The sequence below is a fragment of the Glycine max genome, chromosome 14 (assembly GCF_000004515.6).
Source record: "Glycine max cultivar Williams 82 chromosome 14, Glycine_max_v4.0, whole genome shotgun sequence".
NCBI classification, from domain to species: domain Eukaryota; kingdom Viridiplantae; phylum Streptophyta; class Magnoliopsida; order Fabales; family Fabaceae; genus Glycine; species Glycine max.
Genome location: NC_038250.2, coordinates 6,189,297 through 6,213,417, shown reverse-complemented (window position 1 = coordinate 6,213,417; position 24,121 = coordinate 6,189,297). Strand labels below are relative to the sequence as shown.

The 24,121-nt window shown below is 32.5% G+C and overlaps 2 protein-coding genes and 1 long non-coding RNA gene across 10 annotated transcripts; 2 read left to right on the top strand and 1 right to left on the bottom strand.

Annotated features, from left to right (window-relative positions):
* The first annotated feature begins 6,327 nt into the window (after window positions 1-6,327).
* On the top strand, window positions 6,328-12,162 carry LOC100801929 (uncharacterized). 2 transcript variants are annotated; one of them, XR_005888472.1, is made up of 4 exons: window positions 6,505-6,668; window positions 6,775-8,551; window positions 8,840-11,084; window positions 11,638-12,162. It is a non-coding gene; the product is annotated as an uncharacterized lncRNA (long non-coding RNA). The 2 variants fall into 2 exon arrangements; XR_137204.4 differs by lacking the exon at window positions 11,638-12,162 and having other exon boundaries at window positions 6,328-6,668; window positions 8,840-9,035.
* A 2,552-nt stretch (window positions 12,163-14,714) lies between these two features.
* LOC100800854 (phosphatidylinositol transfer protein 3) lies at window positions 14,715-16,989 on the top strand. 2 transcript variants are annotated; one of them, XM_003544367.5, is made up of 6 exons: window positions 14,715-14,893; window positions 15,089-15,224; window positions 15,409-15,585; window positions 15,676-15,774; window positions 16,088-16,333; window positions 16,449-16,989. In XM_003544367.5, exons 2-6 carry the CDS (start codon window positions 15,156-15,158, stop codon window positions 16,716-16,718), a joined length of 861 nt encoding a protein of 286 aa, XP_003544415.1. In that variant the 5' UTR covers window positions 14,715-14,893; window positions 15,089-15,155; the 3' UTR covers window positions 16,719-16,989. The 2 variants fall into 2 exon arrangements, with proteins under 2 accessions (XP_003544415.1, XP_014622454.1); XM_014766968.3 differs by lacking the exon at window positions 14,715-14,893 and adding an exon at window positions 14,911-15,017.
* A 98-nt stretch (window positions 16,990-17,087) lies between these two features.
* Window positions 17,088-20,795, bottom strand: LOC100801396 (uncharacterized). Of its 6 annotated transcripts, none has more exons than XM_041008787.1 (4): window positions 20,646-20,795; window positions 19,268-20,100; window positions 18,423-18,471; window positions 17,092-17,582 (listed from the first exon to the last, which is right to left on the bottom strand). In XM_041008787.1, the coding sequence occupies exons 2-4, from the start codon at window positions 19,988-19,990 to the stop codon at window positions 17,575-17,577; spliced, it is 780 nt and encodes a 259-aa protein (XP_040864721.1). In that variant the 5' UTR covers window positions 19,991-20,100; window positions 20,646-20,795; the 3' UTR covers window positions 17,092-17,574. The 6 variants fall into 6 exon arrangements, with proteins under 6 accessions (NP_001242341.2, XP_040864721.1, XP_006595580.2 ...); XM_006595517.4 differs by lacking the exon at window positions 20,646-20,795 and adding an exon at window positions 20,289-20,570; NM_001255412.2 differs by lacking the exons at window positions 18,423-18,471; window positions 20,646-20,795 and adding an exon at window positions 20,289-20,437 and having other exon boundaries at window positions 17,088-17,582.
* Between the last annotated feature and the right edge of the window lie 3,326 nt (window positions 20,796-24,121).

Here is a 24,121-nt window from a genome sequence, read left to right as displayed (position 1 = left end):
TGAGTGCGATGGATGTAACACCCTGGACGAATCACATCGGAATAAAAGAAATTTAGAGGTTGTGCAAGTATGGACACTTAAGGATGATTTAAATGAATTAATTGGTATAAATTATACCAACAAGATGCATCTAATTTTCGATAGTCTGTCACTTAAGAACTCCACAACTAAGTGTGTTTAGCTTGGAGTAATTATGAGATGAGTGACATTCGGGGAAGTTTTCCAAAAAGCGTGAGTGAGGACAAAACACACTGAAAAGTCTTGTGTTAGTTTATGGGGACAATCATTGATCTCAGAAGCAGTCGAAGCAGATTGTCGAAATCTCGAAAAGAGTTACTTACTAAGGGATATGATCGGTGAAGGGTTTTGACCAACAAGGTGTTAAGTGAAGTGTCATCGTGTGAAGTGTCATAGATTGTGAGCTGTTGAGACATCAATAAGCATGGACAGTAAGGTAGTCACCTTTTTTTCTTAATTTTACTACTTTAGGTTTTGCTATTTTCTTAGCTATGGAGACGACATATGTTTCAATAGGAATTAGACAACTTGAATATCTTACAAGGAAGGTTGGGATGGGCTGATATTCGAGGGACTAGAAATGATAGATGGGCTTGGAAAGGTTATTTAAGTAGCATTTATATAGTAAAATCAACATACTTGACTCTCTTTGACACAAGAGATGTAAATTCTGATATTGAGTGGAAAAGTATGTGGAATAAATTGGTGTCTTCAAAAGGTTTGTCCTTTATTTGGTGTGTGGTGAGGAACCATATACCAACTAAAGATCTTTTGATTCATAAGGGAATCATTCCAGCTTCGAAGGATGTTTGTTAGTGGCGGATCCATAATTTTTTCTTAGTGGGGACAAGAAATAATTAGATATAGGGAAAATGAATAAAAAATGTAAGTGAGTGAGACCACCGTGATTCCGTGAACGCGAATAACTGAATAAGTTTAGGAATTAAATCTAATTAGATCTAGGGAAAGTGAATAAAAAAAGTGTAAGTGAGTGACAAAGTGATTTAGGATGAGAGACGGTGGTGTTTGGCCGTTTTGAGAATTAGGAGGGTTAGAGGGAGTGAGGGATGATTCACATTGTAATCAAACGTGTGTGATAAGTTACTAATTTAGTGTGTGAAATGTAACACCTTTCATTAAAATAACCAACACTAAAAACACCTCTAATTTTGATTTTTTATATCAAGAACACAATAAAAGAAAAACAATCCTAAAAGAATTATACCATGAAAGTTTTGAAAATGTATGTGTTTTACTCATCTCTTGAAGCAAGCAATTTGAGTTCTTTGTGGGGGCAATTTCCCTCACAACACATGACGTGCATCCGCCACTGATGTTTGTGGTGGGTGTTTGAAGGTTGGGGAATCTATTAGTCATCTATTTTATGAAAGTAGTTTTTCTCTCAGGTTTAGACCTCATGCTTCTAATGGCTGAGATTTTGTTCTATTTAACATAATCAGGTTTGGTTAAACTTTACCCAGTTTCAAGGCTTATTTGTTAACCATTGTGTTCCCAAAATTAAAGGTCAAGCTATATGGTTTGTTGTGATGTGGGGGATTTGGAAGACCAAAAATGCTATAAGGGCTGTTAATTCCTTGGCAAGTGCACCGATTCATCCAAGTAGTAATTAAAATGGTAAGATTGAGTGTCGAGTCCACATGGATTTGATTATATTTAGAGTTTGTATATGTTTATGTTAATAGATTGGCAAATATATCAATTTTTATCACAAGTAGTAAAGATTGAAGATTAAAATGGAAGTTCAAGTGTTGAATTCACAGAGACTTTGGTTGTACTTAAGTGATGCAAACCAATTGTTAAGCCAAAAACTTGTTAATAGATTGACAAGTGCACCAATTTGTCTCAAGTAGTAAAGTACTTGGAAGTTCGACTATCGAATCCACATGAACTTTGTTTGTACTTAGTTTGATGCACACTCAATTTGCAAGCAACAAATAAGAAATTTAAAATAAAAGATAAAAAAAGATAGGAGATAAGATAAAGATTTAAAATAAAAGATAAGAGATTTAAAGATAAAAATAGAAGATAGAAAAGATAAAAGATTTAAATTAAAAGATGATAAAGATAAAAGAGTAGAAGATAAAAAAGTAAAAGATAAAGATAATGATAAAAAAATGAATGCAGAATGTAATAACGTTGGGACCTAACATGCCTTATTTGTCTAAGATGTACGATTTTATATTTTTTGCTATCAATTTGGTGAATTTTTTCTACCCACATCTTTTAGAATAATTGTCCCTGATTTCTCACAATGACAAGCCTATCTTACCTATCTATCTCTCAAATGTCTTTGCAAAGGCTCAATAGATAAAATGCATGAAGTTCTAATTCTAGATGTTTGCTTTGATGCATGAGCATAATGCAATTACTTTATGTTTAACAATGATTTTATTAAGATATCCCTTTCTTTGAGCTCTATTAGAAATTACCCTCTTTCGAATGATTAATCCCTAAAATTGATGCAAATAAGACCTTTCTTATATTTCTACTAAGGATTACCTTTTTCGAGCGCCTAACCCCTAAAAATGATACAAGGATGAATGATACATGAAATTAAAATAAGAAAGGATAATAGGAAATAAAACACCTATTTGCATTGATAGATATGAAACATACAATATATTTTTTGACTTTTTTAGGCTTGCCAGACCCTAACTAAGGGGGTTTAACCTCTCATTTCTATAAGAGACTTTTATACTTTAGGGGGTTAATGTGGATAAAAGAAGAGGGATGGTTAGAGGAGGAGAAGGGGATAATGGACATAGAAAGAGAGTTTCCCCTATTAGAGATACTCAGGCTTATGATGTAATCATTAGAGAGTTATGAGTCTCTAGAGTGGTGTTGTCCCGGTGTGTAGGTTGTGTTATTTCTTTCTGCTTCTTACTCTTTTTATATGCCTAAGGTTCACGTGACCTCGCGCTCAGTGCGGGTTTTCGCGCTAAACGCACCTCTGGGCTTCTCTCGTGGGCCTTCTTCGCGCTAAGCATGAGTTGGCCGTTAAGTGAGGAGACACGCTGGGTCTGTTTTACGCGCTAAGCGGGCTGTACCAATCTTCAAATTTTTTTCTTCAAGTTTTTGCATCAATTTTCCTTCAAAACACTTGAAATCTTTTTCTTTTAAGTTCTGTTGATAAAAAACTACAAAGATATTAATTTCTTTATTATTTCATTAAAAACAACAATAAAGTAAAGAAATTATAATAATTGTTAGCCAAAATTGACTATCAAATTAACTCAAATTTTGCGGTTACCAATCTAATTTTAAGCAAATAATGAATTAATTTCAATATTTGTCGAATAATGATATGAAAATGTAAAATTCGACATAAATAAAGATAATTAAGCATAGTACATTAAAGAGATATAACACAAACACTCAGAGGGGTAAGTTGTCGGTTGTAGAAAAATTACGAAACGTGTTGGGACTCAGTCTATCGAAACTACTCTTGATGCAACATTAAGGATTTTTCACTATTTAATGTTATTCCGATTATTACCTTCATCCGCTAACCTACCCTAACCATGATCCCTCATGTGAAAGAGTCTAAATTACCTAATTTTACTCCTAATCCCTTAAGAGCTACATCAAATAATTTGCTTTAAGAATAAATATGCATAAATAAGATTAAATAATATCATTCTATCTCTAGACATGAATTATCTAGATGCTCTTTTCAAGTTCTTAGGATACAAATATTTTCCAATGTATAAACCCTATAACACTACATGAATAAAGGTGATCAAACTATAAACATGATAATAAGCACAAAAAAGAGACAATAATATCAAAATAACATTAAACAAATAGTTAGAATCATTACATCAAGAGTGTTTGGTTGCTGAGCTCCCAACAATGGGTGGTTTAGTCTCTCATTGTCATGAGAGACTTACAAATGCGAAAAGGAAACAGAAGTATGAAAGAGAATGAAAAAAATGAAGGAAAGGGTCCCCAAGTGAGTGGGTTTTCTCCATTCTCTCGTGCCCTAGCTCTCCAATTTGGTCCCCAACTGCTTTCGTTTTCTTTTTTCTTAAAATGCAACACATTCATATTTTTTTTTCAAAATTGACTGTGCGCTAAGCGAGATGGCACGCTGAGTGCAGCGCAAAAAGCCCAGTTGGCTTAAGTGACCACGCACTAAGCCGCATGGTGCGCGCTTAGCACACTTGCGCGTGACAACTGACTTCCCATGTGAATTCTTGCCCTAAGTGAGCTTCTTGGGCTGAGCGGTCTTGATGTGCTGAGCGAGGTTGTTGCGCTGAGTGTGATTCTCTAGCTCTTTAATCCTCTTTCATGTCTCTTGTTGTATCTCTATAAAAAGTTTTCAACCAAAAACACTATAAATTTACTAACTTTAGCATCTACTAGGTAAAAAATCAAAAGAAACTAAAGTCCTAATATTTAGACACAAAAGAAACAATAAAAAAGAGACAAATTAGATAATTACTATGTGATTTAAATACACAAACTACGTAGCATAACAATTATCAGGGATAAGACCTAGTATTGAAAAATTGCTGAACACGATCAAGTATCTATTTGGTGCTTGCTGAAGGCAATGAAAAAAGGATTTGTGTATTCTGTTTGTAATTGACTAGTTGATCCCTTAATTTGTTTGAAGGCAAGTGCAATCAATTGATTATTATGTTGTTGTTGTTTTTTCTGGTCCTAATTTTGTTTGCTGGTGTGGTTTTTGCGTGTGAATGTTGAAGGCAAACACACTGGTTCAAAGCATTTTCAGACATGAGGTGGTTTTTGGTTACTGTATTGTTGATTACCAAGTGCCAAGGTTGTTTTTTAGATGCTGTTTTTAATAGCTAGAACTATTTTGTTTCATTAGCTGTCATAGGGGATGTAATTTTTATATCTCACTTCGCATTTGGTTGAAGCTTTTTGGGAGGCTTGTCAGGGGTTACTCATTGTACTTATCTCTTGTATTTTCTGTTATGATTTTGGAACACACCTTGTGGGCCAAATCGTTTTAATAATATTTTTTGCCTTATAATAAAAAGGTTTTGCTATTTTCCAACCTAACTTTTTTTTAACTTGACAAATAATTTATTGATTGGTTGGCTTAAATGTGATTTATTGAGTCCATCACTCTATAAGAATATCTCTATTTATTGGTATATTATTTTTTATTTTTATGCTTTTACAATTAGAGTTGTCAAAATTAGCTTGACCCGATGAACTATATGGGCAAACAAGGCTTGACAAATGTTAGTCTAAAAACCATTGGACCTATTAGGTCTTATATTAATATATTTTTTCTTATAAAATAATATAAATTTAGATTAAAATAATAAATGGTCCAATTTTGTCCTAACCAACAAATACCAAGTATTGAAAAACACAACTCATAAGAGATTAGGGCCAGATTAGCCCATTTAGCATCTTTAAGTTTCTAACACGGCCGTTACTTCCTGCCCCCTTTCCGAAATATAAATTTTTTGTTCCTTCTTGTGATTCCAGAAGCCAAAAATAGGGTGCATTCCATAATTTAATTTTACATTTCGGATTGACCATTTTCAGAAGTCATAAAAGAGGTGTTGGAAGCAACCTGGGAGGTGAGGAAACAATAGCCTTCTAACACTAAGATGATATATGGTAATTAACAATGGGCAGTTGCTTCTTGTACCACCAGATTTGCTTCTTGCACCCTAATCTGGAATGCAGATTAGATTTGGATTAGTCTTTCAGTAATGTAAAAATTTCCATTTTGGATTACATTCCAGAAAGATTAATCCATAATGTAAAAATGTATTCTAGATTAAGCTTTCGAGAAGATAAAAAAGTTGCAAGGAACAAATTCGTAGGGACAAGAAGCAATTGCCCTAAGAATATAATATCATATTCATGAAACTTATTTATTTTTTTTGAACGACAAAAGATGTATTTATATATATGTAGTTAAGGATATGCACCATAAAATAGAATGTCCAGTGAGATACTATACATGTTAGAGCCAAAAATCATCGTCAATGGATCTATTTCAATTGATTAAGCAGAAGGTGTGTATTATTATAAATCCTCTTATATTATTTTCGATTCCCACGAATAAAAAAAAACAATAATCAACAATTGAAAGTAATCCCTTGAACCAGAAGAACAGAATGTCCCTCGTATATTCGTGAAACTTAGGAGAGAAAATCATTCTACATTTTTTTTTTGGCAAAAACAAAATGGTCTAAAGCCCAACGAACAGAATCAGCCCGTGGACCTATCCGAAAACCCAATTACGAAATTCCAAAACGACACATAAAACACGTGTCAAGCAAAAATATCTACGTCATCGAGAACCTTCTCTTTCTTTTCTCTGTGACCGCAAATACCCAACCAACCAACAACAGGCACGCATTCATTTTTGGCGCACCATCCAACTCATCCAATTCGAACCGTTTGATCCATTCGTTGCCAACCAATCACAACCGTTGATCATCTCCAAATTCCCCTATATAATATGATCGCAACGCATCTCAATTTCCATTGCATTTCAACGTTGCCGCGTGTATCGTACTCGTCGCATTTTCCGTGTCTCATCAAACCCTGGTTATGATCGGTCAAACGCAAAGTTTGTTCTTATTTCGCCGATCGAACCTCGATCTGGTTCTTAGGGATGATTTTCGTTGGAGGTAAGCGAAATTTCCGATTAATTTGACCGTGAAACTGTACGAGTTTCCGATTGCAGTTATTCTTATTTGAATTTCATTCAATCGGCTATGATATTTGTGTTTGAAGGTTTCGGCGGCACCGGTGATTATCGTACGTGATCTTTCTGCGGTGGATGTTGATGGTCTCGTGTCGAAAGACTCGAATCAGAGTAATTAACGCCAGATTCGCTGTGTAATTTAGAATTTATTGGTAAAATAATCCTTTAGGAGTTTATATTTTATATGGTTATTCGATATTCGATCTGATTGGTTGAAGTCAAGGTTTTAAATAACGGGTTGCAATTGCGACCGCATAGGTGGCATGTGGCATTTGTCTGCGATTTGCCGCGATATCAATAAACGCGAGGAAACTGCAATGCGACTCGCAACCGATACTTAAAACCTTGGTTGAAGTGTGGTGGTTATGGTTGATACTTGCGAGAGAGGAGTGTCTGTGAGAGGTATATATACAGCAAGAATGCAAGATAGTTGTTCTGTTTTTTTTTGTTATTGTTAATGGACCTTTGCCATGTCAGGTGCGCTTGCATGGCGGGTCCGAAAAGCGCTAATAAAAATTAATATTGTTTTTTGTTTTGGGGAGGGAAGGTTTCGGGGGTGTTTTTTTTTCTTTTTGGCCCCGATTCTCTTCTCTCTCTATGGTGTTGTTGTGTTTTTTCCTTTCCTTTCTTTTCCTTTCTCTCTTCTATGTCCTGTGAATTTTTCTATACTCTAGTTCGCGTCGTAAGGGCTCAACAACATGACAAAGAATTGGCAACTCGGCAAGGTACATATTACATAGTGCTGAACGTACGCTTTAATTTATTTTAATTTCGTTGTTTACAATTTAATTCAATTTTTCAATATAATGGTGCCTCACATGTAAATAAATTATAATTGGCTTTATAGTTTCGTAATTTAAACAAAAAGGCAATCGCTACAATTGACTGCATGTTTTAGATATTTGTTCACAGTATGGTGTTATGGTTTCGTAAGTAAAATGGTTTATTTACTCGTATGTATACAGTTTAATGTTTTTGTGATTAGAATTGAATTGAAAGTCGCTTACTATTAAATGATTCGTTAAATAATCGTAATCACTATACAATCTCCTTCAAAAGAGATCAATGTAGCTAGCTCGCTCTTGACTGTATGATGGTTTACACCCATGTATACTGTGACCTATTTTATATTTTCAGGATTTGGATTGAATTTGAAGCTTCTTACAATTAAATGACTCGTTCAATATAATTGTAGTCAGGATACAAATCTACTTCGTTCACCATAATTTTGATTGATTTAATTAACTATTATGTTCACTATAATTTTGATTAATTTAATTAACTATTAATCTTTGAGAATAGCAATAATTTTTAATATTGGTTTCGAGTTTTTAACTTGTTCAATAAGAAGTTGCAAGTTTTATTTATGTTCAGCATACATTTGCTATTTATCAACCTATATCTGTATTTTAAATCAGATGTAGAATTGTGCCTGTATTTTAGGGTTGATTGATGTTTTGCTGCCATTGTAATATGTAGCTTTTAGTTGCACCTGTACTTGGTTCTTTTGGGGATATGTGGGAGTTTGATGTATTATATATAAAATGTGCCATGGATAGCTTATGTGGCAATGAGAGTACAGATGGCTGTAAATAACTGCATGTAGTGTAGCTTCAAGATTCCTTCCAGTTTTCTGTTTTGGATCATCATCAGATTTGGCCTTTTTTCAAGAATTGTGCAACTGTATTACATATTCGTTGAGTTTAGATGTCTGAAGAAGGAGCGAGATATCTGCCAGATGATGAAATAATGCATCCTTATGTTTCGCAAAGAAGCAGGGAAGGACATTATGACTCTCTGCTTGAGGTAATTCGTTTTGACCTTGAATATTTTATGGCTGTGGGTAGTGTTATATTGCACGCGTAATTGCATTTTGCTCTTTGCTCATGATGGATTTTTTTGTTTGGGATTATTAGCATAATGTTTAAAACACCATGTACTATCTTTGATTTTCTCTTGAAACTTTGGTAGTTCTTTTCCTTGAGCCTATTTTATTGCTTAGTCGATGATAGTGGTATATTTTGATTGGGTTGGTCCTTAACTATGGGTAATTGACTGAAATTTCTTCTGACATAATTTATGCTGTGTTTGCAGGTTTATGTTAATTGTCCTTCACTTGAAGGAAATTTAATTTAAGTGATGTACTGTTTGATCAAGAGATTTGGCTTTGCTGCATCATCATCAAACGATTGTGCTATGCCCTGTCCTGTAATAATCTACTTCGATAGTCTTGGGTAGATGTTTTTGTAGCCTTGATCGTTGTTATTGAAATTCATCCTCATTTTCTGTAGTTCTTGGGAACAAAGTATTTATCACTGGTTTGTGTTCTTCTCTACTTTTTACTTTGATAATGTTGAAACAGTTTCCGGAAACAGTCTCTTTGCATATGCAAGGGTAAGGTTGTGTACAATATCCCTCCCCCATACCTTCGCATAGCGAAGAGTCTCTGGGCAATGGGGTACGAATTTTATTTTTTTTAATGTTGAAACAGTTTGTCCAGGTCTCTTTCTATAAAGTTTTCTATTTTGTAGACTATTTGGAGTAGTTTGACTATGGCAAGCGCACTTAAAATTGGTTCTCAATTTTGGGTTTTGTAATTTGCCTATCAAATATTGTTGCAAGAGGTGGAGGATCATCAGCTTTGACTTCTTGGTTTTTAAGTTAATGGAATGATTTTTTTTTTGATGCGATAACTAATTAATTCTTTGGGAGGATCAGAATATCCGCAATGCTATATACTTTTGGGGCCGAAATGGGAAGATTGATTTAGAGTTATTAGAGACGATGGTGTTATGGCTTTTTTCTAGGCTGTATGAAAAATTTGTCGGAGATGGTATACATTATATTGAAGTAGTTCAATCATTTTTTCTGTAAGTTCTCTGCATTTTTTTCTGAAGCATAAATCCATTCTTAATGTGGATTTTCACCATTTTAATGTTAAAAACAGGACTACACAATAATAAAGAGAAACATGTTTTTAGGTGTGTTTTTGGTCTGGTATTCTGGGTTTAATGTTTAGAATTGTTTTGGCAAGTTACTCTAGTAAGCTTCTAATTTTATTTTCTAAATTCATTTGAAGTTTTTTATTTATAAGCTACAAGCTATTAGATTTCTTTATTCATTTTAATCTTTATTAATTTACTAAAATTCTTTTGTACTTTTAGTTCAATCAACTAGCATACGATTCAGGTTTTTAGCTCTTACTGTACTTTTTAGTTTAGCAGTTTTTGTTTAAATTTGGTCCAAAATAAGCTTTTGTTTAGATTTTCCAGCTTTTACCTTTGGTTTATAAGTTTTGGTAAACTTGTAAGTCTTCGTCTAGGTTGTGTGAAACTAAGCCTTAAATACAACACATTCAAGGATACGTTAGATTTTTTTATTTAGAAATTATTTCGTTCATATTTTACATTTAATTTTTTTTAATTGTAGCTAATTTCACCAAATATTTTAGGCTTAATTACAGCTAGTTTTGTAAGTTTGACAAATACTAATAAGTGTCTCAAGGACATTAGTTGAAGAACTTAAAATAAATTTTTTTTAAAAGGTGAAAAATTATACTGTTTGTAATTTCTTTTATGCTCTCGTGATTTACACAAATATTTTTTTCTTAACATCCTATAAGTTTTTAGTTTTGCCAAACTCAGTCTTAAGTGCAACAAATTAAAGGATATGATGGATTCACAAGCTCGAATTGGAATGAGCGCCCAACAGCAGTTGCGTTTGGGAGGTTGGTGGTTCGATTCCACCTGGATCCGCTTCCAAAACTTAAAATAATTAATATGTAACATTGGTAGAAATTGCATTGATAAGAAATTGAGAGAAAGTTATGAACAATTGGGTGTGGTCTGTTATATTAATCTTTTGATCTATATTTGTGTGGTCTGTTAAATGTTCATATTTTGATATGATACGGTTTTTTTTTTTTTTTTTCCTTCTGAGATGAAGCTCTATTGCACGAACAGCTGAAGGGGTTTGCCAAGTGGGCCATATGTCAAAGTTGGGTAACCCTATAGGAGTACTATGTCCATCTCGTGAGAAGATACTCAGCAATTCTGAGCACTGGATTTGAAGTTCTTGTTGGTTGGTTGGTGCAGGTGCAGTGGTAGGGTGTTATTACAATCTGTCCTCGACCAGTGATTCTTTCAGATTTTCCGGCTATGCTTTGCTTCATAGGTTAAACTTCTTGAGAAACCGATGCTCTACTATCAAAATATTTGTGAGGAATCCGATTCCCTCTCTACAGTGTTAAGCAGTTAACTGAAGATTGTCTCTTCCTCCCATCAGTGTTACACATTAGTCAATTCGCATCAAGTCTCTTCAAGACCAGGGCGGCATTAAGGTTGATATTGATATCAAAAAGAAATTCATGTTTTAATTATATGTTGAAAATAAAATTTGGGATTAAACTATAAGTTTTTAGGACTGTACAATTTAGTGCATAAACAAAAGATCAACACATGTAGATTAAAAGTTTTTCTGTTTCTTGAATCTCTTCATACGGTTTTTTTTTTAAAGGAATATACTTATGGCATTTCATTAAGAACTAAATCAATACAAGAAGGAACATGCTGGAAATACTAAAGGCAAGAATAAGATGTTGCTACCCTAGCTAAGCTATGAGCCCACAACATTGGCTTGTCTAAGTGGAAGATTTGATTGCTTAATAGTAACTGGCGACATTGCATAAGCAAAGCACCTGCTTCATACATGTCAGTTGTGTTGCTGCAAAATCTGTTTATTAAGATTTTACAATCGGACTCAAAGGAGACTTCAGTTAGGCAAATATTCAGAAACATGACTATTGCTTTCCAACTAGCTGTTTTTGCATTAATTGCTATTCCATTTATTTTATTGTTTACTGTACCTACCTGTTGTATTTGCTTCTCCTGAAGGTTGGTCGAATAACAAACATGTTGTATTTTCCGCCATGAAAAACGGGCCATAGCTGTCCCTGATACGAGCACTAATACCTGTGCAGTTTGCCAAGTCGAAGAAGGAGGCATCTACATTGCATTTGAGCGAACCTGTTGGTGGAGGTAACCACTGGACACGATTATGAACTTGTTGATCAATGCTTTGTGTAACAGAAAATTCTCTTGCTCTCACCCAGTCCTGTTAGAACATATTACTTTTGGGATCTTTTGCTTCCAAATAATCTGCCAGTCACCATCGGATTTGAGATGGTCAGTGTTTATAATTTTCTCCATGATAACTTGATAAGCAGACTTCACCCTGTAAGAACCATTACTCGAATATGTCCATATCAGCTTATCATTATGAACTTGTGGAATGAGAGGAGTACGCCTTACCCTTTGAGCCACATTAGGAGTGAACAAGGGATCCACAAGATTTATGTTCCAGGTTTTTGATTCGTGCAAGATTTACATTCATTCGATTTAGTTACAAACAGAAAAAAAAAAAGGTTCAGGTCCTTACTTGATTGAGAAATTCATTTTAGAGGGGAAATAAAGAATTATACATATTGATAAGAGAAATAAGAGTAAATTTTACAGGAATTAATTGCTTCCTATTTGTATTTAAAGCTGGTCCCATATATGACATAAGGTCGGCAGATTTTAATATTACAGGGATCCATGTTTGGTGAGATACTCCTAAAGGGGGGGTTTGAACTTTGAAGTTCCAAACAAAGCAACTATTTGTTGTTTTTAAAAATCATGATGAGTTTAACTCATCATCAATCTAAACATTTGCTTTATCGTATCGTTTTACTTTTTCTTACAATACATCTGATTAAAAATAAAAGTATAGGTAGGAATAAAATCTAAAAAAAAATTGTTTATGAAATATTGTTATACAACCAAATGAAAACATTAGCATAGGTAGGAATGGATATATTTTGTATATTCATGAATATTGATGTGTTTATAAATACGTGTTAAATGGTGGTGGATCAAGTGGATGAAATTAAAAAATCCGTGATGTTCTAGTCCAAGTTTATTGATATAGTGGGACAGTTGGACTATGAACATTCTTTTCCTTTCCATGGTATTTTTGTGTAAATATGCAGAAAAGTTGGCTTAAAAGTAAGAAGACAACGCAAAGCAACCGGCACAGCACAGGAGTTCAAAAGATTGACCTTTAATCTATGGAGGTACATCATGCTACCCTGTGGTGGATATTGTACCAAAAAAGTGGAGATTTTTATAGACAAAATACACTTAAACTAAAAGTTAGATTAAATAACATATTAAAAGTATAACATTTTTTTACATTTTCATTTAATTATAAATTATAATAAAAATAAATTTATAATTTTTTATCATAACTACATTAAAAATCATATAAAAAAATAATTTTTAATTAGTAAATAGTATAAAAATATTTGTACTGATTATTCAAAAACTCATAAAGTTATATTATTTGTTTTACAATAAAGAAAGATAAATATAAAATCAAATTGTTCATATGAAAATGATAAAATATTATATGCAGAATTTAATTTTAATATACTGTTAATATAATGATTTTTCCACTATTAATCAATTAAAAATTATTTTAAATATATTTTTTTAAAAATTCTTATAAAAGTTGAAATCTCACTATACATGTCAATCTTACCATAACAATCTCACTATAAAAATTCTAATAAATTGTGCAAAAAAAATTATAGTATCAGTATATTTAAATTAAATTCTTATATAAATAATATTTTTTATTATATCTTCCGGTTGGAATTTTTCTCCCAATTTCGCATGTAGATTGAAGGTGGAAGTGTCATGATATATACAATCAAATTCACCTAACTTTTTTTTATTGTTCTTTTAAGAAGTGGCCGACTAGCAAGGGCATATCATCTAATGATGATCTAACAACTACGCAAATTTCACAATTTAGGGAAATTTCGTCACAAACGATCAGCCAAAATAAAATAGAGAAATAAGTTTTATGAAATTAAGATGTGTTGATGAAATTAAAAGAAAAGATAATTCGTGACATATCAATGTATCATAACTAGTTCTTTTTTCTTTCGGAAACCTATCAATCAATATCTATCATAGCACCCTACAATCATATAGTTAATATGGCGTCAACCTGAGAAATATATTGTTTCTGAATAGTCAAAAAACTAAAAACGTACAATGAACTCTATCTAGAAAGTGGGGGAGGAAAAAAGGTGAAGGATATGCGCAAGTTAAAGTCATTAATTGTCCAAAGTAAAAATTATTTAATTTTATCAAATGTACATTCCCTTTAACTAGAGATCCATAAATAGGCACCCCACATGTCTTCACACGTTAGGACAGTAAGACTTTCCTCAATTGTACATTTTGGCTAGCTAAGAACCTAGAGGTATATAGAGCCGAATTTATTCATTACCTTTTCATTTTTTTATTGATTAGATAAGAATATTAAATACATTGAATAAAAAAATTAAGACATTAAATATATATTTTTATTTATATTTTTAGAAAACATTAAAAATTGTGGGAGAATTTGTAAAAGAGATATCTCCTCTTTTATTTTTGTTTACTGAATTTAGCAGAGCTGAATTATCAGTAAAAAAATTATATTATCAATTAATAAAAATAGTTCTTATATATTTTTAAAGGTAATTATTATATAAGTTAACAAATTACTTTTGATTAGGTAATAATATAAAAAAATTAAGCTATTTTATACCCGATGGGAGAGAGATAAAAGAAAAAAAAAAAGACAAGTGTTATGATGTAATAAATAATTATGAATGTTGGTTAGGTATTTTAAAAGTGTAGACATTTCTGTATCATTACTTAAATATAAATGTAATAAATAATAATATGATAGTTAAGGAAGAAGAAAAAAAATAACAAAGAAAATTACGAGGTAAAGAAAATGGAAAAAATAAAACTAAAAACATTCTAATTATTAATATTAGTGAATAAAGAAAATTATGAGGTAAAGAAAATGGAAAAAGAGAAAAACAAAGACTATCTATTTTATTTTATATAATTTATTCTTTTGTTGCTGTCATAGTGTCGTTGGTTCTGTTTTCACACGCATGACACACTTCACTTCTCTCCTCACTTTCGGGTCAGTCTTCTGAAGATCTTTTGGGGGGTTGTGAATTTGTGTCTTCCTGGCTCCCAACCCACACGCAACGCAACCATAGAATGGAATGAATGAAGGCAAAGCTTATACTTATAAAAGGTTCTCTTTATGTTGGTGTCACTGTGTTTATGTTATGTTCTTTCTATATATGGATCTGCTGTCATAAGAAGAAAAAAACTTCAACTCCTTACTCAACAATTCTTGTTTGTGTAATTTATATCTTGTTAGTATATCCTTGTTGTGGGTTTTGTGTGGATTTTCTTCTGCTAATACTTGTTTGTTTTTCACTCTTAGAGAGATAGAAATTGGTTGTGAAAAACAGAAGCACTTTGTTTCTAAGTAAAAGGAATCTTCAGCTGCCATGTTTCATCGCTGGAGCAATTCTCATCAACAGGATCAGGGAAGCAGCGAGCTTTATGCTGAATCCAAGGTGTGTTGTTTTTTTGTTTGTTTGTTTGGGTGGTATTATGTTTTGTTTCGGAAAAAGTCTAGGCGAGTCAGGTCTCGGAACAGGTTTCACAGCTCGAAGAGCGCTTAGAGTTTGGTAATGTTATGTTAAATTGTTAAGTAAGGATCTTTTTGCTGATTGTGCATGTTAAAAATTCTACAAGCAGATTAAAGAGCTGAAGGGTGTTATCGGACCCTTATCTGGACGCAGTTTGACGTATTGCACTGATGCATGTTTTAAGAGATATTTGGAAGCTCGAAACTGGAACGTAGACAAGTCCAAGAAGATGTTGGAGGAGACACTCAGGTGGAGATCAACCTATAAGCCAGAGGAAATTCGCTGGGTAAGTTGTGGCTTAGGTACTCGTTTTAGATACTTTGGTGCATAGATATGGTCTGAAATACTATAATAAGGTTAATATGTCATTTTTCAGCATGAGGTTGCAATGGAAGGAGAGACTGGGAAATTGTATAGAGCAAGTTTTCATGATAGACAAGGAAGGACTGTTCTTATTTTGAGACCTGGAATGCAGGTATCGTGGTTTGGATTTGGAGAAATTTTGTTAATTGGTTTAAGGTTAAACCATTCAGTATGTGCCTATAGTTGTTCTCATTTTAAGTTTTAATCCATATACGAGAAACCTAAGTTTTAGTCCCCTACATATGCATAAAAGTTAAAATTTTGATCCTCCCCATTTTAATCCATATCTTGAATAAGGACTAAAACTTAAAATGATGACACTTATAGGGACCAAATGATTAGTTTAACCTTGGCTTAAGTTTAACTATTGTTTCTTAGAGCATGATGAATATAGAATCTGAAACATTTTCGTGTACTGAGTGCAGAACACTACTTCAATGGAGAATCAGTTGCGGCATCTTGTGTATCTTTTGGAAAATGCCATGCTTAATCTTCCACCGGGTCAAGAACAAATGTCATGGTTGATAGACTTCACTGGGTGGTCAATAACCAACAATGTGCCCCTTAAATTAGCCAGAGAGACCATCAACATTTTGCAGAATCACTACCCTGAGAGGCTTGCCATAGCATTTCTTTACAACCCCCCTCGAGTTTTTGAAGCTTTTTGGAAGGTTTGTTTGCTTTGATCTTAGTCATGTCATGAAATTTCTGGCACAATTGGGAATTTTAATAGCGATTCCGTTCTTAAGCACACTGAAATTACATGTTATGCTTCTATTGATGCAGATAGTCAAGTACTTCTTGGACAACAAGACATTTCAGAAGGTGAAGTTTGTCTACCCGAATAATAAAGATAGTGTGCAGGTCATGAAGTCCTATTTTGATGAGGAAAATCTGCCCAAAGAACTAGGTGGAAAAAGCATAATGAGTTATAACCATGAGGAGTTCTCCAGATTAATGGTTCAGGATGATTTGAAGTGTGCAGCATTTTGGGGATCTGATGGGAAGCTCTCAAACCACATTGTCAACGGGAATTCTGCATCAGTTCTAAAATGAAGCTCTCATAATGTTTGGATTACCGTTTGCAGGTGGTGAATCTATATTGAAAGTACGTAGGGAGAAGCATGCTTTTGTTACTTTTGAGTTAATAACTTTGGAAGGATTGGAACGGTAATCCAAACATACACTTGGTTTTAGTGGAGATGGTATGGATACTAATCATTGTAAAGCCATTAGCTCCTGGCAAATTAGAACTAGGGGTGCATCCCCAGTTTAATTAATTACTGCAAAGAGGGATTTATAATACAGTTATCATTTATATACTGCATCACTATTCCATCCTGATATGGTGAAACTTGTTCCTAAGCTAGCAGATATATATATATCAAGCTGAGGAACTATTGAAAACTTGACAATGACAATGTTGCTGTTTAAAAAATAAACTACCTCTTCAACTTTAAAAATTAAAAGCCATTTCTGGTAGCAACATTTTTTGACCATTTACATGAACACGCTTTTATTTGCTACTTACAACCTACACAATCAATCACACAATGGATGTCAACCCATGATGATGACAAAATTTGACACTTATGCCATCCTTTGAAACAAGAACATTCTTTAAAGGCTTATGAGGGGGGGGGGGGGGATACCACTGATGAGCATATAAGTTCAAACTCTTAAGGGTTATATGAACCTCCTCTTAAAATTACGAATAGTTGCTTGGTATGAGCGTCCTAACAAGCTAACCCCTATACCAACTCCTACAAAGATGCCAAGCCCAATTCCAACACCAACTCTAACCCCAGCATTAAACCATGATAGTTCACCATCTTCCCCATCTACATATACTGTTCTTGGCCAATACATGCTGTTGTAATCCTCTTCTTGTTCCAGTTTGAAGCTTCTACAGTCAACTACCTACAAAGCAAAAGAAGGGAAGGTTATAGACAAAAACACATACTAATAATCTTAAATACATCGAAATTTCACTGCCATAATTTATTATCACTAGCTATGAAATTGAGATGCAATACCAGGGCAAATTAGGGGGAAAATAATTCTCATGGCACAATCAAATTAGCAAACATATATCAAAAGATCTGTTCAAATGAAATTATTACTACATCCAAAGAAAATCAAGGCATAGAGCAATGCATGTATACTTCCCCAAGTAAATGTTGCAAAGAAGATGAAACCGTTAATGAAAAATCTAGCTCTGAATGCCGATACTCAGAATTAATATGTTTGTGTCATAAAAGAAAGGGAAGACCAAATGTTTCAGTGTAATTTGACAATCTTTTTTTTCAATCCAATTTAGAAACTCCAACCATGTAGATGTATAAAAATGAGGTTGGAAAAGAAGATGGAATATTAGTTCAAAATGAGTCATTATAAAAAAAGACATCATGTTTTTTGCTAAATTAATCTTAGTCTCTCATCTTATTTTTGGTTTTAGTAGGATCTCATAAGTTGAAAAAGTTTTATTTTGGTCCCTCAAATGTCCCAGTTGAACTTAAGTCCTTTTGTCAATTTTATGTATCAGTGATGTTAATTTTTGTTGATGAGGGAAATGCCCTTATGATGTGGCATCTCTTATAGTTTGCCATGTGTCACTACATTGATCAAATTAGTGTGGTAAACTGATAGAAAGATCAATTTAGTCTAGCAAACACTTTAAAGTATCAAAGTGAATCTTTAAAACTTAGAGACCAAATTGAAAAAAAAAAAAAGAAGACGAGATGAAAATGGTATTTTTGCCTCTTTTTTTTTGCCAACTCATCCGGAGAAAGCTTAGCAATCCTCCCCACTGTAAAGTGTAAAACTGCAGATTATGAGTCACTCTAAACTTTGAATGGTATTCATACAGATTCAGATTCATATCTCAGAGAGACAAAATTTGACAAATTGAAACAAATAAAAGGGATGAACATGAGAGGTATAATTATATTCAATCATCCATCCACTATGCAAAGGTGACATATGACAGAAGTATTTAATGCTTATTGAAATCATGGTTATTTGAAAATTAAAACCTTTTGTCTCCTCGGTGTTTCGAGAATGAACTGTAACCATTATCTTACATTTCATGTTTACTTTTTCCAAATGAACAGCAAATAAGCACACATACAGATGCACAGAGGCTACCTACCGAGATTGTGGCCCCCCTAAAAATTGTCCTTAGGGAAGAACCTGCTTTGTAATGTAGGGGACATTGGAGAATACGAAACAGAAAAATAATGAGGTAAATTAGTAGCTCCCCGTAAATAACAAAATACAGTGTGTTGTGACTTGTGCCTGCACATACTGCAATGCCACTTCTTGGATATGATACTATTATTCAGTAGTTGGGACCAATCTAAAAAGTGGTAGCGAACATAGAGGGACCAAATCATAGATAGCATAATATAGAATTTGTATTATACAGCAAAGTTGTCTTAGTCATAGAACATTTATGTGAAATTTCCGGATTATCCAGGGAACTAGTTATAGTTATATGAAATCTTAATCCAAGAAAAACTCATCCCTTCATATCCCTAATGGACTAAATCCAAAGATTCAAGCATCAGAACAACATGCCAAAAAATCATGCCAATTTTTTTTACCTGCAAATCAAGTCCATGATCAGAAACATCTTTCTGGCACTCAGTTGTTTCATATTCTGGAATGGAATCCAAGGCGCATTTCCTGTTATGCTTCTTCCGGCAATTGAGTTGCAGTGTCTTAGTTAAGATAATAGGTGTTCCTGAGAAGCAACCAGCAACATAAACCTCAATTTCAGGACAAGGTAATTCGGGCACAGCAACATGTTTCCTCTTGAAAAAGCCACAACCAGGTGACATTTCTGTTTGACAAATCATACTCCATCTCTTCACACAACTTCTTGATCCACCAACAAAACCATTGCTATTAGACATCTCCAGAACCCCAGAGAGAATGCAATGCTCTTTATCATAAACCTCAAATTTCATGCTCCCGGTAAAACGTATACTATCAGTGTTCACAAAGGTAGCTTCCTCGGATTTCTTATCCACTCTATCCCTTCTCAGAACTGAAGACTCTTCTCCATCAGAGTAAATGCTTCTCCTAACACCGTTCACCTCTAAAAGGGTATCAGGACTAAGAGGAATATGATTGAGAGAGAGAAACTCTGGGGTGGATTCATCAACCTGAATGCCACACACTCTCACATAAAACACTCTTAGATCAAACCAAGGTGATGATGATATCATGGTGCAGGGTTTATAAGGAGAGTATTTAATGATCTGAAGGCTTTTGTTACCAGCTTCTCCATTGCATGATAAATCATAAGGTCCTTCCATATTCATATCCACTCACTCAATCACTGGAATCCTCTGGTGTGGTATAATTGATAAATTGAAAGCATCCTGGGAAGTAGAAGAACCTCCAAAGCCTACATCAGATTCCCAATTGAAACCTGCTTCACAAATCACAATCAACAAAGTACTTGGAATTCTCAGATAATTGAATCAACAAATCTTGTACAAAATATAAGAAAAATCGCACATATGACATTAACATAACATGGTATAAAACTATAAATTAAAATTTAAAGAAACATAGGCAAAATAAATAAATGAAAGGAAGGGAAAGAAGAAAGAGAACTTGAGTGAAGGTGGAAATCAAATCATGTCACGAGGAAAAAAACAGCAACCCTTGAGTTACAACAAAAAGAGGAAGAAAGAGGGCGATGAAGTCTGAAACTAAAGAGCTTATATATCTCTTTAACTAACATACACGTCATAGTTTGTCACTAGGAGCCAAATCTGAATGAATGTGTGTATTTGTAAGATGGTGCACAACCACAAACAAATTAAAATCCCTCTTTTTCCGCAAATAAACTCTAACCATGAAAAATATTTCATCCACAATCTCAGATTATGATATGATATGATGCCATGCCACTTAAACACAAACCACTCATGTTTTATATTATGCAATCAAATTCTAAAACCAAAGTACCTTTCAGATCGTTGATGTTGTCCACCTTTTGATACAATACATCTATCTCCTGCCCCGTAGTCGTGACAGGTTTGCTATTTGCAATAATAATAACAACCTCGTGATCTTTACAAAGCATATAATATAATAGTATCTCTAGAATAGATTATGAAAGTATATAGTATATACTTGTAAGAGTAGGATATTTTTTGTACAAAAAATAAGAATATTATTATATATATATATATATATTCATATTATTAATACAAAATATTTATTAGTAATAATTAATTTTTGTTAAAAAATCTTCCGGGTCATTTTTAATAAAAAAAATTCTTTTCATCTTATTCATGATTTTCAAATTTGAAATCTTACTATAAAAAAAAAAACTCAGATCACCGAGTTCATGTTATATTATTTTATATTATGCTATTGGATCTGTCTTTTTCTTGAGCTAATTTTACAAATTGAAGGAATTATTCAAATATCTAACAACGTGATGGATCATGGAGTATTAGATTGCAAGGAAATGGTTTTCTGACCAGGATGCTTCATCTTATCCGATAATCAGATAGATACGAAGAATTTGCATTTACGAATTACGAGGTCGGTGTGTCTAAAGCCAAAGTGATGTGATTGTCAAGTCTTTTGAAGTGTTTAACCTATTTTTTTGGTACAAATCAGGTTTAACCTATCTAAATTTAGGATAATTTGATCATGATGAGATAATCTTTATAAAAAAATTTGATAAATTATTTTTGGTAAAAGAAATTAATTATATTTTTTATTTATAAGACTTAAATCTAAATATTGTTTAAGAAAATCGACCTTAGGTTTAAATCATTAATTTAAGTGTATTTAATGTTTTTTAAAAAGTGTATTTTAATGTTTAATATGTGACGTTCTTGGAAAAATCATCGCGTCTAATATTTTAAAAAAATTGTTTCTATTATTGAAGGACTTTTTTAAATTACCAGGATCTTTTATTATTAAACAACGTTTTATCTTTTATTATATATTTTTAAGTTCTCAATATAAGTGATTTTTATTTTTATATTTTAATTTATTGGCAAGAGATTTAATTGTTAACTTGATTTCGAAGCTAAAGGATGTATTTTCCACCAAAAAAACATATTTTTATAAAAAAAATAGTTTTCCTAACGAAGCATTCATTATTTTCTTTTTTCAAAACTCACATAGTACACGCAAAAGACATTGGCTAGTTCTGTGGTACTTATTAGCAATTTTTTGAAGAAAACATTTGGTGAGATTTTGACAAATAGAGCCGTTCTCTAGATTTTTCTACATAAATTATTCTTTTTTTTTTCTTTTTAATAAACATGATATTATGTCCATGTTTTAATCTTCTTTTTATCTGTCTGAAATTTTCTGTTTGGATTGATAAATGCATGGACTCTGGGAACTTTCTTTCATTTGTTTTTTGTCAACTATCGGTTGCATTTTAGGGGGGAAAATGTGGTTGTTGGATTTTCACTTTGACCTACGGAAAGCCCAATAGCCAACCAACCAACCATTGCTGCGGAATCCTTGAGCCCAGCTATTCATACATCCTTTTTCCTCTTCACACCACCCCTTTTTTTAAAATTCCTATTCCATTAAACCTTTCTTCTTCCCCACGCCCCTACTCTCTTCTTCCCCACCAAAACTTCCATCCCTTTGCCTCTTCTTCTTCTACCTTCATTCTCACAAGCTCGAACTCTTTACCCCACTTTATCCCTACCTTGGCGGTTTTTTTGCTGGTGAGTCTTCTTTGCTCTTTCATTTTTCCCCACTTTTTACTGATTCAACATAACTAGCTTTCGTTGTGTGTCAAAGATCAAATACACAATAAATTTTTATTTTTTTTAATGAACTACATGTATTATCCACAAAAGGTAATCTTACTTGAGTTGAGTAAATTATTATAGATAGCAAAACTCCTCCTGCGAATATTTATTACAATGTAATACATTATATTGTTAACATACAGACTTACAAAATCTATATTAATACTTTAATTTTTTTATTATATAAAAGACTTTATTAATGATGACTAATTTAATGTTTAATTTTGTATATATGATTTTTTTTTGTATTACATATACACATGACATGTATTTGGTGAGAGAAGTAAAATTTGACCATATATTTTAAAATTATGGTTAAGACTTAAAGATTATGTTAAACAAAAATAATTTTAACTATATAATTGTATGACCAAAATTATCTTTTTCTCACATTTCATATTCTTACTAGATATGTTTCTTATATATGTAGCAACTTCCACCTCCCTTTGATCATTTAGGATAATAAAATAACATGTTAATTAAGAGAGATACTATTAACACATTCATTTTTACATACTTTAATTTCTATTTATTGTTAATTGAAATTTATTAAAAATATAAAATTATATATAAAGAGATGATGTATTATATGAGAATGACTAATCTCAACCTTTAGATTAAATTGAAAAACTAAGATTAAAATATTTTAAATTCAAATTAAAATCTCATTTAATAATAAATTTTCTAAAATATTTACAAACCATAAAATCAACTATTTTACATATTTGATTTATCACATCCTAAAATTTCTCAAACACATTATCATCATGACCATTGTCGTTGTCATTATCATTTCTGTCACAACTGACATGATTAGTGTTTCAACCACTGTTATAGTCGTCAACCATTGTCGCTATCAACATAATTATTACCATTATTACTATTATTATCACCATCGTGATGATCACCAATAATACCATGTTATCAATAACATGGTCATTATTGTTGTCATTGTCACCATCGACGATCATGGTAGTGATTGTGGTAGTAGCAGTCATGATAATGATTGTGGTAATGATTTTAATGTAAATTAAATCTTTAAGATATTTAATTTTCTATTTAGTAAATCTTAGTGATTTTATGGTTAATGAGATTTTAAATTGAATTTAAAATATTTTAATTCTAGTCTTTTATTTTAATTTAATCACTATTAGATATTTAATTATTACCATTCTCGTTATCGCATAATCTTTTTTATATATATCGTACCTCCTATATATCTATATATTTATTACGCTTCTCTCACAAAATTTTAGCTACTACTAATAAAGATATTTTAGAATGTATATTATCACACTGCTAACTAATTATCGGAGGCATGTCAAAGAAAGACAAGTGAGAAGAAAAATGAATAAAATTCTTATGAAAAACATTATATATAAAAAGATCATTTTTATAAATAGATTAGCTTTTTGTTTCGTTGAGTTGCCACTTCTGATGATAGAAATAATCGCATCTATCATGATTCATGGATGGTCCAAGTCTTTCAAGTTGTGAGTTGTGTGGTGTATTCTTCCATGACCATCTTATTTTTCAAAAGAATAAAATAAAATAAGAGAAAGGAAATGTTTCAAATCAGGACTAGTACTTAGCTTACTTTTTTAATCGATAGATCGACAATTATTCAAAAGAACTAACTTTGAAAAATGA